At 39.8% G+C, this 18,733-nt stretch overlaps 3 protein-coding genes across 3 annotated transcripts; 2 read left to right on the plus strand and 1 right to left on the minus strand.

The window, feature by feature from the left end:
• The first annotated feature begins 2,209 nt into the window (after positions 1–2,209).
• On the plus strand, positions 2,210–4,720 carry LOC119996134 (probable glycosyltransferase At5g11130). The gene is made up of 4 exons (XM_038842666.1): positions 2,210–2,393; positions 2,473–2,626; positions 3,607–3,961; positions 4,058–4,720. Exons 1-4 carry the CDS (start codon positions 2,210–2,212, stop codon positions 4,718–4,720), a joined length of 1,356 nt encoding a protein of 451 aa, XP_038698594.1.
• A 557-nt stretch (positions 4,721–5,277) lies between these two features.
• LOC119996136 (probable glycosyltransferase At5g25310) lies at positions 5,278–9,108 on the plus strand. The gene is made up of 4 exons (XM_038842668.1): positions 5,278–5,520; positions 5,939–6,114; positions 7,225–7,576; positions 8,208–9,108. Exons 1-4 carry the CDS (start codon positions 5,278–5,280, stop codon positions 8,877–8,879), a joined length of 1,443 nt encoding a protein of 480 aa, XP_038698596.1. The 3' UTR covers positions 8,880–9,108.
• Positions 9,109–9,260: 152 nt separating this feature from the next.
• Positions 9,261–17,215, minus strand: LOC119996638. Its single transcript, XM_038843338.1, has 10 exons — positions 15,880–17,215; positions 14,783–15,256; positions 14,382–14,683; positions 13,153–13,878; positions 12,785–13,063; positions 12,415–12,576; positions 11,404–12,333; positions 11,088–11,303; positions 10,562–10,822; positions 9,261–9,899 (listed from the first exon to the last, which is right to left on the minus strand). The coding sequence occupies exons 1-10, from the start codon at positions 17,213–17,215 to the stop codon at positions 9,555–9,557; spliced, it is 5,031 nt and encodes a 1,676-aa protein (XP_038699266.1). The 3' UTR covers positions 9,261–9,554.
• Positions 17,216–18,733: the final 1,518 nt, after the last annotated feature.

Genomic DNA, 18,733 nt, shown 5'->3' on the forward strand with positions numbered 1-18,733 from the left:
CCCACAATACGCGATTTCACAAACACAATCCAGTGCTGCAACTCCAATTCCCAAGTCTTCTGAGCTCAAGAGGTTGATGATTCCTGGGATCTCACCTTCCAATTCAATCTCGTCAATCAAAGGAATTCTGACCAGCTTGATTAGTGAGGTCAGGACTTGTATCGAACAACATGTGGACATCGATACCAAGGCTTCAATAATCGGACCCATTAGGACCAACCCAACAAACACGTTTTTATTGAACCTAACCAAAGCAACTACAGCTAGTGCTGCTCGCTCTCGAACTCTCTTTGAACAAGTTGAGTCGCAGAGTAACGACTCAAGAACAGTGAAAACCTTAGCCTTCAACACTAATTCCTGAAATTCCCTATCAAAACCTCGTGACAATCGCTCTTCAAATTCATCCAATACCTCCACTTTCTGGTCCTCGTCTTCCGATTCTTGAAGGGTCGTTACGAGATTACGAACACTCTCTTGATCAAAATACGCTTGAATTTCAGCTTCGATTACATAACCCAATTTAGACACCTTGTAATATGTGATTTGGCGGCGGAGCAGGGTTCGAAAGCTACGATCTTGAGATTTTTCGAGCTCTTTGAGATGGGTTTTGAGGGTGCGTATCAGTTGTCCGAGCTTGAAGAAACTTGAGTCATCGAACATAATTGGGTCCGCATCAGCTGCAGTGGCTAACAGAGCTCTGATTGTCGGTTTAGGATCCTTTGCTGAAAAAATGGGGCTTTGTTGGAGATCTTTGGAGGCTACGAGGAGAGCTTCTAGAAGTGTTCGTAGATCTTCTTTGTCTTGTTTGTGTGCTTGGTCCATGGCCTGGGTGCACTGCTTGTGTTGAAGCTTCAATCATGTGATTATGGAGGAGAGCAATAAAAGGCCAGCAAAGAACTGGCAGTTCCAAGCTTTACTGATATTACAGCCTGACAGGGTACCTAAGTTCCAACCAATTAGTCTGAATTGAACAAGCCAGAGACGAACCCACAGTTGGGTTCCTTAACCGAGAATTTAAGTCCAAATTCTTCGAGAAGGGAGTCCTATGATGCTTCTCTGTTGTTCCAAAATCCAAACTAAGCACTACAGGCCAAAAATCAACAAGCCTTTTCACTTTCTGATTCATGGGCTGGACAGGAGCAAGAATTACCAACTAGGCTATGTTAGTTTGACGGGCTCCTGACACAAATATGGACCAATAATTGGAGCCCAAGTTTCCAATATGAAAGCCCATCTACGAGAGAACCAACGGTTTCCGGCTAACTTACGCTAAAACCTCGATATGCATATATGATATATTTCTAGAGGGATCCCGCAGTCCAAAATTTTAAAATACCGCCTTAATCTCCATTCCTCTGCCTCACTAAAAAAAAAAAAAATAAAAAAATTCTTAGAAGCTCTATACCCTGGGATGTTCTCAGAACCCTTGGTGTTTATTTAGTTGTTTGTTTTTCATACATTTTTTGTTTTTTATTTTTTGGAAAACAGAAAGTCATTCCCCAAAAAATTTTAGTTGTGCATTTTAAAAAACACAAAAAAAAAGAGAGAGAAGGAATCATTTGAAACAAAAAAACAGAAATTTTTTTTTTTTTTTTGGAAAAAGAAAAGGAAATAGAGAAAACAAAAAACAAACAAATTAACCCTTCCTTAAACTTTTAAATTGGTCCAGACGAGGATAAGCGGCCTCTTGGGCCAAGGCAACTGGTGGTTCTCTTGGCCCATACATTATATAAATATAAAGCAATCATTTTCATATCTGATTAAGATCAATGTGTTGATTAATTAGCTGAATTAAATTATATTATAATATCCTTAATTAGAACAGCACAAAAATTGCTGATTAGTATTTTTTTTTTAAAAAAAAGCCCATTAATGGATGGGGGCGCATAATGCAATGCATGGTACTTCTCTTATACGATCGAAATGTTTCAACTGAATTTTAGAATAAGCAAAAATCTATATATTTTTTTTCCAACTCACACCCCAAATATTTGGCGTTTGTTCTTCTTACTTGAGTGATACACTCACACTCAAACTTCTGCTTCTTCAAACAAACAAAAAACCAATCGATCACCACCATTCTCTCTCTCTCTCTCTCTCTCTCTTCCTTCTAAAACCCTAGATCACATGATCCAAAAGTGCACAGCACAATGAAGAAGAATACCAAAAAATGATATGATTTTAAAAGAAAAACTCCCAGTTTTCATTCATGGCTGGTTTGAGTTGCACTACACCATTTCTACTATACCCTCCAATCTTTCTCATCCTCTTTTTCTCTTCAATCAATCATCACTATCAGTACGTCTATATCACCTTCCCTTCCTTCTCTATAATCTCCACCTCAAATCACACAAACGTCTCGTCCCCAGATTCCTTCAACGGAAGCAGTGTAAGTTTTTTATTTTGATTAATGCTTATATATATATATAATTATGTTGAATATTAATGTTTATACACAGAAGATACAAGAAGAAGAAAAGATCAGGTTTGAGAGAATGGAACAAGGGTTGGCTCGGGCTCGAGCAGCAATAAGAGAGGCGACTGAAACGCAGAGTTACAAGTCGTATAAGGAAGAGAGTTTTGTTCCAAGAGGATCTGTCTACATAAACCCTTTTGCTTTTCATCAGTTAAGATTTCTCTCCACCTTCTTCTCATCTTATTATTCACCTCTCTCTTGCACTGCTGACTCTCTCTTTCTTTTGACTCCATTCACTACAACAACCCCCAGTTTTCGAATCAAACAATTAATTACCACTCATTGCATGTAATTAATACTAATTATTTAGTTTTACTTACGCCACATAATGATTACATTAATTTCATCATAAAAAATGAATAGACTGGATTATGGGTTATGTGGAATTGGAAGATAATATTGTGATGTAGAAAATGCTTTGATTAGCTTAATCCTAAGGGGTGATGCAACATTTTTTTGTCATTGAAAGTCGATCGGTCACTGAATTTCCAAATATTCTAACTTAGGAACCCATTAACTAAAATTGTTCCAATATGCACACACATATAGAATTTCAACGTTTCAAACTATCAAATCCATGATGTGAAATTTGATGACCGAATTCGAACTAGTAAACTCTTTTAGTGATATTGAAAAGTTGCATTACTCCATTATTGAACATTGGAGACTGATATTAGTTGCTAGGAGGTTGAAAGTGGACTACTTTTACTAGTGATGGAGTCCCCTAGCACATGTGATGTAGCAGAAGAACCCTAGTGATGTGGTGACAATGGAATGGGTCATCATAACCCTAAATTTGCCCTTTTTGTGCTGAAATCATCTTTAGGCAGCTCTGATTGTTATAGACCTGCAATATGTATTTTTTTTTTTTTTGCATTATAATTGTACGTTCTTTGATCCCTAAAGTCTGAAACAAGCATCTTTATGTACTTTACTTTCATACCCTTAACCACACATATGAATTGAGAGATGGTGCCCAATTTGGCAATGAGAGTGATATGAACCCATAATTGCATCTCGATCCTTTCTGAAGTTGCAAATTAATTGTTTTGTGTAAATGAATGCTGTTGCTTTAAAAGGAACTGATCAATATAGGACATTTGATGATGATCGATGATGTGGACATGCAGGAGCCACATTGAGATGGAGAAGAGATTCAAGGTGTGGCCATACAAGGAAGGAGAGCCACCACTGTTTCACAATGGACCATTGAATAATATTTACTCCATTGAGGGTCAATTCATTGATGAATTTGATAGTGGGAAAAGCCCATTTTTAGCAACTCATCCTGATGAAGCCCTAGCATTCTTTCTCCCCATTAGCATCGTCAACATTGTCAGATTTGTTTACAGACCTTACACCACTTACTCTCGCGTTCGCCTCCAAAACATTGTCAAGGACTACATTGACTTATTAGCAAGTAGATACCTTTACTGGAACAGAACTGGTGGTGCTGATCATTTCTTGATTGCTTGTCACGATTGGGTAATATTTTAAGATCATCATTATTCACCTTTCGTTTCTCATTTTTTTCTCGATTTTAGGTTATCGATTGATTTAACATTCTCATTTCTGCTACAGGCGCCAGATGTTTCAGCCGCCCATCCTAATCTTTACAAGCACTTCATGAGAGTTCTTTGTAATGCTGACACTGCCATAGATTTCCAACCAACAAGAGATGTCTCCCTTCCGGAAATATACCTCCCATTCGGTAGACTAAGTGCACCACGCCTCGGCCAGCCACCTAGCAACCGGTCGATCCTCGCCTTCTTCGCCGGTGGTGATCATGGGGGTGTAAGAAAAATACTCTTTCAACATTGGAAGGACAAAGACAATGAAATTCAAGTATATGGATACCTCCCTAAAGGCCTAAACTATACTGAATTAATGACACAAGCCAAGTTTTGCTTGTGTCCAGGTGGGTATGAAGTTGCAAGCCCTAGAGTTGTAGAGGCTATATATGAAGGTTGTGTGCCAGTCATAATTTCGGATTCGTATGTGCTTCCATTCAGTGATGTTCTTGACTGGAGTCAGTTTTCGGTACATGTTCCGATCGCGAAAATCCCAGAACTCAAGATGATCTTGAAAGGGATTTCCATGGAGGAGTATTTGGAAAAGCAAAACAAGGTTATTCAAGTGCAAAGACATTTTGTGCTCAATAGGCCAGCGAGACCCTTTGATGTAATGCATATGGTGATGCATTCTGTGTGGCTTAGGAGGCTTAATCTAAGGTTGTCACTATGATTAATTAATTAGTTTCTTGATGTTCTTATAACCTTGAAATGACCTTTTTTTAATAGGATTGTAATATACGTGTAAAATTTATGCTATTTATCATCGAAAATATGTTGCAAGTCAATGAATAATCTGATTTGTAAAGTGCTAGACAGCCCGATATCGATGCCTAAAGAGCGCTTGACATCTCGAGTTTGGAGATATATCAATGTATGTCTAACAGGCGTATAATATCATTTCCGGTTAAAAAATATATATATGTTTTGCAATTCAACATACGGTATTACAAGGCCTTACTCGTCTTACGAGCCCAAATTCCCAAGCCCAACTCCTTAGGTCGCTGTCACTCGGGCATCGAGTTTAGGGCTAAAACTGTAATTATACGCGCATTGACGCTTTTTCGCCGCCTTAAATATGTGAGAGAGGTCCCGCCATTCAAATTTGCTCTCCAATCACAAAACACATCCTTCCCTCTCTCTCTCAGGCTTTCCGAGTCTTTTTTCTCAGGAAAACGAAGTCTCGCGAAACAAGCAGCACAAATTCTACATATATAAATACAGAAAGAGATGAAAACCTGCTATGGAAATTTGTTCTCTGCGATTTCTACACTGTTTGTGGCGTCGATCATTGTGATGCTGATGATCTCTGGTTGTTTTCGATCGTTCACGAGCTTCTCCGGTTCTACGCTTCAATACTCTGGCTCAATAGAAGTGATTCAGCTGAATAGAAACATTACGATCTCCGATCGAGTCCAAACTATCCACTCTGTTAGATCTAGCCTCAGTTTTCAATTGAACAGAACCGTCACTGTAACTCTCTCACACTAAGTTTATATATATACACGCATTTATTTACGTATTGATATACTTTAATTTTTTTACATTCATTTATTTAGCCGGAAGAGAAATTGAAAATTTTCAAATTAATTTGTGATTTAAACGTCATCTCTCTGTGTCTGAGTGATAAGTCTAATGCAATAAACAGAGCATGATCGGCGATCTTATGATCAGTCTCGCTCAGTGAGCGCGGTTGATTTTTGATCATACGCATGACGTGATTACAAATTGACCACGGAAATAAGTTTTGATCAATTTCTGTTATGAGCCTATGATCGATCAAACACGTTCAATTTTTTCTGCATAAAATGTTCCATCTCATTCTCGCGTATTGTTTTAGTTAATTTTATGTGGATCGACATTTACTTGATTTATGATACACACATTGCAGAGAAAATTCGCAAAAGTAATTCGCAGAGAAGACGAGCACGAACAAGGACTCGCTCGAGCGCGAGCTTCGATTCGCAGGGCTGCGTCGGGTCTAAATCTCTCCTCAATCGCCGACAGCCACCACAAAAGTGACATCGACAGCACCGCCATTTATCATAACGCCCGCGCATTCTATCGGTAAGCACATACGAAAATTAATCAAGTCCGCAAAAAAATTGAAAAACTAATTGAAGGTTCTTTTATTTTTTGGTTCATAGCTAATCGAAGGTTATTAGTTGAGTAATATGGAATTAGAGATTTAGAGAGCTTTTGAACTGCTTTGCTTCCAAGGTAACACAAAGGTAGCAGCATAGCTCCTTTAATATGACACCTGTTTTGTGTGCTGTTTGATTGTGGGCAATATTGGAAGAGAAAACTTGTAACGGACGCATGGCATGCTGATGCTGAGTGCGCACTCACTCATTCTCTTAAATCTCTTTCACAGTTCACAACCCTAGTCCTAGGTGGACCAGCATAGACTGTTAAAAAGCGGACTCTCCATTTATGGTCAGTCGGCCTTATTGTGCCACAAGTCGATTTTTGTCAATAGAGCACTTTTTATTTGAAAAGACAAAGTTGGGTAAACAGTGGAAGGTCATAATGTGCAATTGGTTGCTGTCAAAGTGAAACTGAAATTCTTCTTGTGGGGCCTTTAAGTGGTTCTTCGTTGTCAGAGCCAGACATATTCGGTAATTTACAAATCGAGGTGGTCCCACATTATACTCCGTGTATACTAGGAAACGAAACGCTTGAAGTCTCAAATTAGCAATTTAAGTACTGGATCATTACTAAAAACCTTTTTTTTTATAAGCATGACTATGACATACGTATTTAGGACTTCCAGGCTCTTTGATCATTTCCTATGCCTCTTCCAGACTCTTTGATCATTTCCTATGCGTTTAATGCACTGAAAGAGGGTTACTGATCATGTGCGGGCAGGAATCATTTGCCAACTCAAAAAAAAAAAAAAATCATTTGCCAATGCAACGTGGATCCCCATCATATGTAGAAGTTTATAATTTAACTAATGTCATGTTTGGTTCAAATTGTATTTGTATGGTGATATTGACGAAATTTTCCCTCTGTTAGGATACTTTGTACAACTTGAGGGAATCTACAGCAATTTGATCATTTGAAATAGCAAATGCCACATATAAACTTGTCATGTTATTACAGAAATTTTGATTATGTCTAATAGTATTGATTATGTCATGCATGCATACCTTTTTTTTCTCTGAAAAACAACAGGAGTTATCTGGAGATGGAGAAAAGATTCAAGGTCTACGTTTACTCAGAAGGGGAGTTACCAATAGTTCATGATGGACCGTGCAAGGACATCTACACCATAGAAGGGAGGTTCATACACGAAATAGAACACGGAGCCAGAAGGTTTAAGACAAACAGTCCTCATAATGCTCACGTTTACTTCATGCCCTTCAGCGTGACCTGGATGGTCAAGTATCTCTACAAGCCTCTAACTTACAACCTCACCCCACTGAGGCAGTTTGTGTCTGATTATGTCAGAGTGGTGTCTAGCAAGTACCCCTTCTGGAATAGAACTCAAGGAGCTGACCACTTCATGCTTGCTTGTCATGATTGGGTGAGTTCTCTTTCTTTTACTTTCTGCGAAGAGTGTACATAGTGTTGCTTGTGGGTTTAGTTAGGTTTTCATCATCCCCATGCCATAATAGAGAGATTTGAATCATGGAGTTGATAGCTTGCTTTGAACATTTCTCTAGGGGTCCATAAATATGAGTGAAATTCTTCAATTTGTCGAACATTTAATTATCATATTCAAGGTAAGGAAAACCACCCAAATCAATCACGATGAAAGTAAAACTACTCAAAAGTAATTGGACCTTTTTTGAAATTTACGTTGTAAATGTACGGGATCATATTGAGGAAGTACCGAACAGTTACTAGGATAATATTTTTTGCTAAAATCCAACAGACTTTTTATGTTTTTTTTTTCCCGTTAAAATCCAATGGGCTGATTTTCGTACATTTTTTAGTGTCAAATACTAAGGTTAAGTTTGTTTTTACGATGCTTCGTTACATATTTTATCTAGGCATACATTTAAGATCAAATCGTATTGTTGTTCTCATTCCCATGAGGCCTGTCATAACATTGTGAAGCAAATTCAGTCAGCATATTGGAACATGTGGAACATATATTCGAGGAAACTATTCAGGATTGCCAGCTGACTGGTCGTTCTCTTATTACATTGCAGGGTCCTCATGCATCTCAGGGAAACCCTGACCTCTATAGCAAATCCATCCGAGTACTATGCAATGCCAACACTTCAGAAGGCTTCAACCCTCAAAAGGATGTAAGCCTCCCTGAAATCCACCTCTACGGTGGAGAAGTATCCCCCAAACTTCTATCTCCACCGCCAGCTGCAGCCGACAGCCCTCGCCTTCATCTCGCATTCTTTGCAGGAGGTATCCATGGCCCCATCCGTCCCCTCCTCCTCCAACACTGGAAAGATAGCGATCCTGAACTACTTGTCCACGAGTACCTACCCAAGGACCTTGACTACTACTCTCTTATGCTTCAATCCAAGTTCTGCTTGTGCCCAAGTGGGCACGAAGTGGCTAGCCCTAGAATTGTTGAGGCCATTTATGCTGAATGTGTGCCTGTGATTTTGTCACAGAACTATGTGCTGCCATTTAGTGATGTGTTGAGATGGGAGGCCTTCTCAATAAGAGTGGATGTATCTGAGATTCCGAGATTGAAGGAGGTGTTGACTGCAGTTTCCGAAGAGAAGTACAGGAGGCTTAAGGAGGGACTAAGAGCTGTTAGGAAGCATTTTGTGCTTAACCAACCAAGCAAACCATTCGACGTGTTTCATATGATATTACACTCTGTGTGGCTCAGGAGAATTAATCTAAGACGTCAATGATATGGATATATATTTACACAGGATTTGACCGAAATGGTACGAAAATCAAGAGAGGACTTAAAAAGGCTAGAGAGAGAAATTCATGTAACTTGAGAGAGAGTTTGGTCGAGAATCGTCAATAACTACACCATCATTCATAGCCCCTTTACATCCATTTCAAGGTAATTCCAGCTCCATTCAAAGTCTAACCTCCTAAATCGTGCAAGTAACAACATGAGCAAATACGTAAACACCCATTAAAAATCAGGATTTCCCAACGAACAATAACTAATTTCAGCATTCATGGTAAAGCAACAGGAAGCTTAATATGGCACTTCCTCGGACCATAGACTGGCTTTGAGAAAATAACCGATTAAAGGTTATGAGAAAGGAGGCAGACTGTTTCACAAAACTTTCAGTAGGTCTATATAGTCTTATATTAAACTTATGAAGAAGCAGGTATGTATGGCACTTACACCTGTTAGTTGTCTATCGGATTCACTCCCTCACAGTCAATTACCTAAAACGGGGCACCATCTATTCCAACTTCACTCCCCACGAAGTGTTCCAACAGTCCTATCAGTCCAAATGCCAAAAGATACCTCAACAACATCTCTTAATATTGAGATGCTATACAGCACTTAACGTAAACAAACGCCAGCAATAGCATATGAAAAAACTAAACTACTGCAGAATTCAAGTGTGGTTGAACCAGGGTCCAACTGCACCATTCACATGTCCATTGCTGTGGATCCCAACACCATTGGGGATGAGTGGAGGAGGCAATCCAACAGCCATTGGAGGCGGTGCAGTAGCATATAACCCATGATTGTGTGGATGTGCGTGGGGACTTACAAGAGTACTAGCAGCGGAACTCCCCCTGTGCTGTTGAAGGGCATGAATCTGCCTAAGGCCTTCCTCATGTATACGAGAAAGTGTCTCCAGTTCTTTCATTGACAGGGCTTCCAAACCAGCACCGTAAAGAGGGGCATGCCGTGACATCTCTTCTTCCAGTGAAGCTTCAAGGGTGTGAATATATTGCTGCAAAGGAAAAACAGGGGACATAAATCCAAGTGCCACTTAAAATCAATAACAGGACATTACAAATATATGCAAACACGAGAGGGAGGGAAAAAAAAAAAAAACCCCACAGAACAGGGTGGGTCTTAAGGGTAACATTACTAATGAGCTGAGTCTATAATCATGCTCAAGTTTTTTTTTAATGGAAAAGAATTTTATTGAACAGGCACCAAGAAGGTGCTTTGAAAATTACAAAGAGGTCAAACAAATGACCTCAAGGATACTGTTACAAGAATGGGAGAACCAAAAGTTGAAGAGAGAAAGCCAGAGAAAGTTGACGGATTAAAATATGTCACTTTGTGAGGTTCAGGTGCACCTCCATAGATTCACTAAATACCGCTAAAACTATCTACCAAATGAGATTTATGAGGCAATTAAGGTTTGAAAAAGGGTTCACATCAACTGACAGAACACGACCAGCATATCAGACAGCTCAGACTAGCAAATTGAAGGTTGTCTCTAATGGATTCCATTCTAGAAGAAAACTACACAACTGTTCATTGAAAGCATCTTTATAAATGGAATCCAAAACAAAAATGCACCAAGCAGAAGACGGGGGACAGTGGCACCGAAAATGATGAAAGAAAATGGAAAAATACATAAACCATGTTCAGAGTAGAAACCTGGCAGGCCTGTAATTGTGATTCCATCCCATCAATATATGCCTCACACTGAGCAACCTGCTCTTCTTTCTCCCTCTTTTCTCCTTCAGTTTGACCAACTGTCTGTGTCAATCGTTGAACTTCATCTTCCAGGGACTGACGGATTTCCTCCCGAGTGACATTCTCTGTGGCATATCGTTTCAATTCTTCATCAAATCTTTTCCGAGCAGCTTCAGCACCCTTTAACCTTTCGGCTAGAGCATTTTTCTCCTTCAATACTTTCTGTCACATTCATATATTGTCATCAGAACATGAATCAGTTTAGTAGTATTTTCCAAAGATAGAACAGATGCAACAATATTCCACATATAATAAACACCTCCACCACCCAACTCAAAGGCAAAATCGTGAATGGCAATGCATTCCAGACAGCATACTACCTGAATCCTTTGCAATATATAATTTCTCCTAGAATTTACTTTTTAATAATCATTTTACCCTAGCATAACAACGCAAAAGGATCAAGGTGAATATAGCAGTTCTCTACCTTAAGTTCATCCCGTTTACGGGACTTTAGTTGAGAAAGCTGTGTTTCAGCATCGTGAAGACGATCCTGAAGTGCTTTCTTCTCTGCAGTAAGCTTTGCAATCTCATCATCTCGCTCGGACCGGAGCCACTCAAGTTGACTCTCAACTTCTAGAATTTGCTCAGAAAGATCCTTCTTCTCTCGAGCGAAGCGGTCCATCTCGGCTTTCATTTCTGCCTGCCATTTTATATATTTAGTACTAATAAAATGACCCAAGAAAATAGCAAATGTGAAGAAGTTAATACATTATATTAGTCATTAATCTCTTCCCAAATACCTTGAGGCGACTGTTAGCGGCCTCTGATTCGCTTAACTTTTGGGATAACAACTTTTTTTCTCTAACCATATTGGAAACTTCTGACTTCCTCTCTTCACGCATTCGAATGATTTCATCTTCACTCGCGCATAACTGGTGCCAAAGAGCTGCCCGATCAACATTTGCAAGCTCAGCTACTTCCCTCATCATACTAAGAACAGGTTTCACAATCTCCTGGTCCTCGTACATTAAAAGAGACAATATATCCAAATCCACATCTCCATCACGACTTGTATCGGTATTACTGGTAGCACGATCAACAAGCCTCTTCAGCATTTTCCCTCTATAAGATTCATCAGCATGCCATTTAAACAGCAACGTGTAAAGTGTCTTTGCGAAACCCTTAACATTAAGGTCTCCAGAGTAGGCCAATGTCTCAGCAAGACCAAGAACAGACGTAAAATCATCTGGTTGGACTCTCAACTTTTCACTGACTTCTCCCTCTCCCACCGCATCTGGGTCCTGGAAATTTTCCGCAACAAACCTCGAATTAAAATTCATTTTTTGAGCAAGGCGCCTCTCCAAGACCATTGCTACAGATTGAGGCACAATGGCACCATGAGCTATGGCTCTCTCAAACGTTTCAGAAGCTTCGACAGCAAGACAAGGTATAGATAACATCTCAATAAGGATGTAGGTATCAGAAAAATGCTGACTCACACACATAGCCTGCTCATCCACCACATGCAACCTTTCAGTAGTATGTCCATTTTCACCAAATAAAAAGAGGCCACAAGGTGAGGTTGAGCAATTATCAACATCAGAATCAATATCACTGAGTATCATTTCAGCAACATCTCCCCAGCTATTTACAATTTTGCTCATAACATCAAGGACACAAGGCGACACCTCAGGACCCAGACTTTTCAGCCTAACACGGACAGACCTAACCTACAACAGAGAACAAAGATAACAATTGTATACCATAAATTAGGTCATGTAAGTAGAGTATAAAGAATGGGAGAGGCATACTGCTTCAGGGAGATGTTGACACTGGGATCCAGCTTTGAATATGAAGTCTATGGTCGCTGCAAGAGGTTCATCGTTTGCATCGGCCAAAAGCTCAAAAGATTGAAATAACACTCGTTCCCAAACATCACTGCCGCATTCAAGCTGAGTGAGAGCACCAAAAACCTGAAAAACAGAAAATCAAAATTACAAAAAGAATGAAGCAGTAAATTACGTTGAGAGAATATTACATGCAAACAAGATTAACTCATGAAAATACAAGTACTAAAAACTTTCCTACTATTCTGGAGAGTAGTCTAGAAGCACACAGTAAAAAGACCAATAACTCAATAACCTTTTATAGAAATTAAAGATTACAAGGGGACTAACTTACAGGTAGCCGCAGTGATGGCTCCGCATCCAGATGCTGAAGTCGTTCTAGAAGCGCATATGCAGCCAATGGATGTTCAGAATGCTCAACCAATTTTGGAACCAAAGCAACCAGGTCTAGCTGCAGATTCTTAGGAGCTTTGTCCAGTACCAGAGCAATCTTCTGGGCAGACTGGGGCCGGCGTCTTGGCCCAGGACACCCTTGTGGAACTGCTCCATCAAGTACCCTCAGCGAGTTTACAATTAACCCCAAGAGCTCCTCAGATTGCTCTGGCCACTTGGTCTGGAAAAATCAATTAGTTCGCATAGTTGAAATGAAAGAACAAGTGAGAAACTTCACCATGTGTGCAATAAGACAATAAGAGATCATACCTTGGAGCGAAGGGAAGAAGTTTCTGAAGAACCAGAAGCAGATGGCACTGGTGGACAAATTGGCTGTCCAGAAACAGCTTTTTGAGGCCCATCAACTCCGTCCACATCAGAGCTTTGTACGGCAGATGTATTGCTAGCGTCAACTATGCTAGAATCCAATCTTTCAAATACAGGAAACTCTGCAGACTCTGCTGTTCCATTTTCCCTATTAGATTCTGGCTGACTGGCAGCACCATTGCCATGAAAGGACGTTTTTGAGTTTGCATCACAAGACTCATCATTTGAAGTTCCTTCTGAAGGTTGGCAGCATTCAACCATTATATCCAAAAGCAGATCAATAATTGCCTGCTGCAACACTTTAACTCCCATCAGCAAATTCATCAAGCTGGGGGAAGATTCATTGAGCTTCGTCACCTTCTTTCCATCGTTATTACTAGATAGCTTGGTTGGAAGAAGCAAGCGCTTTACTTTGGCAGGGTCATCTAGGTAAACACGTAATCCAGTCAAAAAACCAGCAATGGCCCCAGCGTCCATTAAGAGCTTTTCTCTTAAAGTGACCAGAGGCTGTGAAGGATTCTCTCCATATGTGAGGTGAAAACCAGCCCTAGAAAGAAGGTTTCCAAAGATATCTTCCTCATCACCACTTATTCCCTCACTGTCTTCAGAATCTATGAGTTCATCTGGATCAGTTGTTAAAGCATCTTGATCATCCTCAGATGCCAAAACCTAACAAAGGGGAGAAACACATGAATAGGGACATACGCTAACCTCATAATAAAGGAAGGAGAAACAAAACCAAGATTCTACTTCTAATTAGCAAAGCAAAAGAACACAGATAAGCAAGCAAGGAAATTCAAATGTATTTGCTAAATTTAAAAGTTGAATTGTATAATTAATAATGTGGGATATCCGAAGAGTTCAAGGAACGCCTGAACATAAACAAACATGAAGATGAATTAAGCAACTTACATAACACCAGAACACAATGTATGTGGAACAACAGCGACAGTGTTAAGGACTAGCAGAATTTAAGATTTTCATTCTACCACAAGAATATTGATATTGGTGTAGTAAATAACAAAAAACTTACAATCCGGATAGAAAATAAAAAAGAAAAGAAAAAGTAATATGAGATGGCATAGACAATTCCAAAACTCGTAAAAATGTTCCCAATATATTTGATTGGCAAGGAACTACCTATAACTGTAAGAAGATACAAAAGTACTCACCTCTAAATCAGAAAACTCAAACCAAGGGCAGCAATCCAATATTTCACAAACAAAAACAACAGTGTCACGAACAACGAACCCTGCATCTGCTTCCAACATATCTGAGACCTTCATAAATTGCAAAACAGAATTATTCCATGTCTTTGTACATATTGAAGATTCCTTCCAAGCAGTCTTGGCTTGGTCTTTTTGGTTCATCACAGCCATCCTGTATCTAACCCAGAAGTTTTTATCTGGATCACTTCCAACCGACTGATCACTCTCCAGGTAAATACAAATGGTGTCGAAGGACTCATAAACACCTGAGACATTAAGAAAGTAATCTTTCAGTTGAATAAAGAAAGGCAGACGATTAGAGCAACATTTTCAGCTTGTAGAGTCAGGAAAAAGAAACCACCCACCAATCCGAAGCTCGCATCCACCTGCCTGAAAAAACCTACTAAAAATTTTCCGGGTTTCCATTATTTCCTTGAAGGACAAGAAGTTCTCCACCTTCCACGTAAATGAGCTTCGTTTGCCAACCGTATCAGTGTGGGAACCAAGAGGGTTAGACTCGGCAACTTGATCGGTAAAGTCCTCCATTATGGAAGTTTCTTTTAAAATAAGAACCTCTGCAGAAAATACAACAGTGTCTTGAACTAGAAACCCGGAATCTTGATTGAACAGACTGGTAAGCGTCACAAATTCACGCCATCCCCAATCCTTTGCAGCTTTAGAGTAGCGATTCTGAGATTCCTTTGTGACAGACTTCTCCTCCATCCTTTGGTTTACAACTGACAATCGATGACTCACAAAACAGCTCCAATCACTGGAATTATTACGCGAATCTGTAACTTCGAGGAACACAGAAAGATGGCACGGAGGCTGAGACTGTCCTGGTACCATCAACCATATGTGAATCATCAGTTAACTCTGTATGCCAACATAATCAACACCCAATCCAGCTCAAGAGATCTCAAGCAGAAACACAGTACTAATTAGAAGCCATATGTAGGGGAGAAAGACAAATAAACAGCAAGCTGAAATATTTTGAAGACCGGGAATCGAGTACAATAACAAGCCATGATGTCACGAAGGTTCATTGAGCATATGCATATATAGATTTGTTATCAGTTAAACTATCCTAAGCACAACCTAATCAAGTTACATTCAGGGTCTACTTTAACCACAAGGATTGAAGTGTCAACAATAACATATTGCTTAGTAACAAGTTTCATACCATGTATGAGGGGAAAGTTTTCATGGTGTCACTACCATAAATAACCAATAATCTGGCTTAAATATATTCGAGAGGAAAAATCATTGTGAAACCTTCCAAGATAAAATCCATCGATCAAGACAATGTAAAAGCAGTGCTTGTTTATTCAAAGATGCTGCCGCATTCTGTGATATTTACCATGAAAGTTAACCATTAAAATCAACAGAATATGGGTAATAAGTAATAACTAGCCAAAATGGACAATATATGTCAAATAAAGGAAACTGCTCTTTTGCATACCTCGGGGATAAACAATGAGACGACAATCTCGGTTTCCAATTTGGAACCTCCTGCTCTTGATGCAGAGGCCGGTAATCTTCCTCTTCTTCAGAAGATCCTTCAACCTAGTGAAATACTCAATCCTCCATGTAAACTTCCCCATGTGCACGTCAGACTTCCTTGCCCCACTCCCACTCCTCCCACCAATCAACCCTCCATTCTTCGAAAAGCTACTGAACTCCTTGAGCACATGAAAAGAACTGCTAAACACAGCAGTGTCATCCACCAAAAACCCTGAATCTGGCCCTACAAAATCCGTCATCTTCATATAATCATTCCAACCCAAACTAGTGTTGTCCCCACTCTTATTATCAGCGGCAAACCTTCCATAGGAGTCCCTGTGCATGTGGTTGGACCCAAGCTTCTGATTCAAGACCGACATTCTAAACAAACACCAACAACTCCTATCTGACACAATATTTTTCTCAGTGTCTTTACTCTCCAAACACATTGACAAATGCTCTTGCCCATTCACTGAACTCTGGTACACACTTATCCTCAAATTACACTCGCCAGCAGGGAACACTGGGCTCATTATCTTTTGTGTTTTTATCATCTCTTTAAACAAGCTAAAATTATGTACCTTCCAAGTGAACTTGCCACTCGAAACATCAGACACAGGACCGGTCACCACGGACGAGGAAATCATCGATGAGGAAGCAGATTGTACGTCATTATTATCTCGAGTGAAATTCACGGATTCGTTTAGGATTAAAATATCGGCGGTTATTAGAACAGAATCGTTATTAAATAAATAACCTAATTTGGAATCGAACACAGTAGAGGAAGGTGTGAAATCGCACCAACCGTGAGATTTCTTCTTGCTTGAAAATCGGTGCCACGAATCTCGATGAATGGACTTGGAATCGTTGTTTAGGTTCACGATTGCCAAACGGTAGCTGGCGAAGCAGTCCCATTTAGAGGAGGAGGTGCCGCGAGGGTCCATGATTTGGAGATAGATAGATATGTAGCCCGGCAGTGCCTGCAAGTCTCCTTTAGGGTAAACAAGGAGCCGGCAATCATAGCCGCCAACCTCGAAGTACTTACTCCACAGTGCCCTAGCTTTGATTCTTGGAAAATTGTGAACCGTCCATCGACACACGGCGGAGAACTCGCCGCGCCGATCGATAGTCACGGTTTCTGCCGCGCCACCACTCCCGTCCCTGGACCCAACGGAAGTTGCCAGGTCATCAACGGAGACTGTCGACGATGACGATGTGGCTGGAGGGGATTGGTTGGATAAAACGGGTGCAGAAGACGACGAGGATGAGACTGCCTCAGATAAAGTATACTTCATTGCGTTGATAGGAAGTGGTGTTTGGTTCTCGTTTTCAGTCTCTCTCCCACCTATATGTCCTTCAGTTCTTCTTGCTAGTTATTGTATATATAGTTTCCTTCGATCAAAATCTTTATAATTCCGGAGAGAGAAAGAGAATAGGGTGCCGTGTGGGTGATAATGTACGAGGAGGAGGAGGCTTTTGGACACAGCGGCGCACGATAGTTAAATTGCGCCTCTTTCCTTTCTTTTTTTTTTTTTTTTTCCTTCAAGGGTTTCTTGGGGTGGCGGTCGAGTGCAGACAGGAGTAGAGTTGTAAGATTGGCGGACTCTACGATAAAGTAATGATCAAGCGAGTCCACGTGCGGGTTGGGGACCTATGAATCAATAGAACCACGTCAGCATGGAAAAAATAATTGTTCGATTGGAATATCCTGACCGTCTGATTATAATTCGAGTTCCAGGTCGTGTGGTCTATGGTTTAGATTATTTGGAAAGATCCAGATGTCATATGATGTATGGTGGCTATATGGGGACTTACGATAGGCAGGGTGTAGCTAATTAACTTTCTATCAAATATGGACAAGTGATTTTAATTTTTTTTAAAATTTTTGGGTATGGACAATAGAGTAGGTGATTTGATCTCTATGGTGCCTAATTTGGGAAAGGAGAAAAATAAGGGGAAGAGGATTTCTTGTGTCCAACATTTGATGAGATAGATGAGTGTGGAGTCTTGATGTAGTGACTACGTCAATTGAATATTTTTTAAACACACTCAATTTTAGGTTTGATATTCACCTTGGGGCCCTCAAGAACACAATAAATAAATAAATAAGTGTAGCCCTTTTATAGTAAAGTACTGTGATTTTTAAAAAAGAAAAAGAATTGCATATTATTAAGAATCATTTGGCAAATAATCGTTAATCTCGATCTAACTAGAACCATAAGCAAATTCGACAAAGGTTGATAATGAACTTCTCTCATTTCCTTCGTTGCATAGAGACAACCACAGGTTTCAATGTATGACTCTTCTACCAATCGGTGCTTTCGATTCGAACTCCAATTTTATGTCTTTTCTTTCATGTTGTTCGTCTAGTATTCTGGTTAGTTTTGCAAAAGCGGTAGTTATGTTTTCAAACACTGTTATGGGTTTTTGGCTTGGATTGTACTTAATTCATAGATTGGGAGTGGAATTTCTTTTTTGGGGTTACATTTTTCAATAATGCTAGACATCCCAATTATAAGTGTCCCAAGTCATCCCAGTGTTTTATGTGACACGCTGACATGTAATACGAAATAGGTCCCACTTAATCCATTTCAACTATCATCTCTCTGCCTTTGTTCCTTTCTTGCGCACAGTCCGCAACATAGTTCCTTGTATACTTCACCAAAAAATTTATCTTTCCACGTTAAACCATACCTGATAGGCATGAAGGTCATCACAACGAATGAAAAACTATCTAAATCTCAAACTCTCTGGTGAGAATAGAACCCTAGACCTCAAAGTACTAGGCAGACAATCTAACCAACCAGACTATT

Source organism: Tripterygium wilfordii, chromosome 4 (assembly GCF_013401445.1).
Source record: "Tripterygium wilfordii isolate XIE 37 chromosome 4, ASM1340144v1, whole genome shotgun sequence".
Taxonomy (NCBI): domain Eukaryota; kingdom Viridiplantae; phylum Streptophyta; class Magnoliopsida; order Celastrales; family Celastraceae; genus Tripterygium; species Tripterygium wilfordii.

Excerpts from the sequence above, each read along its gene's own strand:
- LOC119996136 (XM_038842668.1), top strand. The coding sequence starts at position 5,278 with ATGAAAACCTGCTATGGAAATTTGTTCTCTGCGATTTCTACACTGTTT. Across the intron at positions 6,115-7,224 it reads AACGCCCGCGCATTCTATCG|GAGTTATCTGGAGATGGAGA; the intron begins GTAAGCACATAC and ends GAAAAACAACAG. Across the intron at positions 7,577-8,207 it reads TGCTTGCTTGTCATGATTGG|GGTCCTCATGCATCTCAGGG; the intron begins GTGAGTTCTCTT and ends ATTACATTGCAG.
- LOC119996638 (XM_038843338.1), bottom strand. The coding sequence starts at position 17,215 with ATGAAGTATACTTTATCTGAGGCAGTCTCATCCTCGTCGTCTTCTGCA. Across the intron at positions 12,577-12,784 it reads AGCCATCACTGCGGCTACCT|GTTTTTGGTGCTCTCACTCA; the intron begins GTAAGTTAGTCC and ends TCTGTTTTTCAG. Across the intron at positions 10,823-11,087 it reads GTAAACGGGATGAACTTAAG|AAAGTATTGAAGGAGAAAAA; the intron begins GTAGAGAACTGC and ends TGAATGTGACAG.
- LOC119996134 (XM_038842666.1), top strand. The coding sequence starts at position 2,210 with ATGGCTGGTTTGAGTTGCACTACACCATTTCTACTATACCCTCCAATC. Across the intron at positions 2,394-2,472 it reads CTTCAACGGAAGCAGTGTAA|AAGAAAAGATCAGGTTTGAG; the intron begins GTTTTTTATTTT and ends AGATACAAGAAG. Across the intron at positions 2,627-3,606 it reads AACCCTTTTGCTTTTCATCA|GAGCCACATTGAGATGGAGA; the intron begins GTTAAGATTTCT and ends GTGGACATGCAG.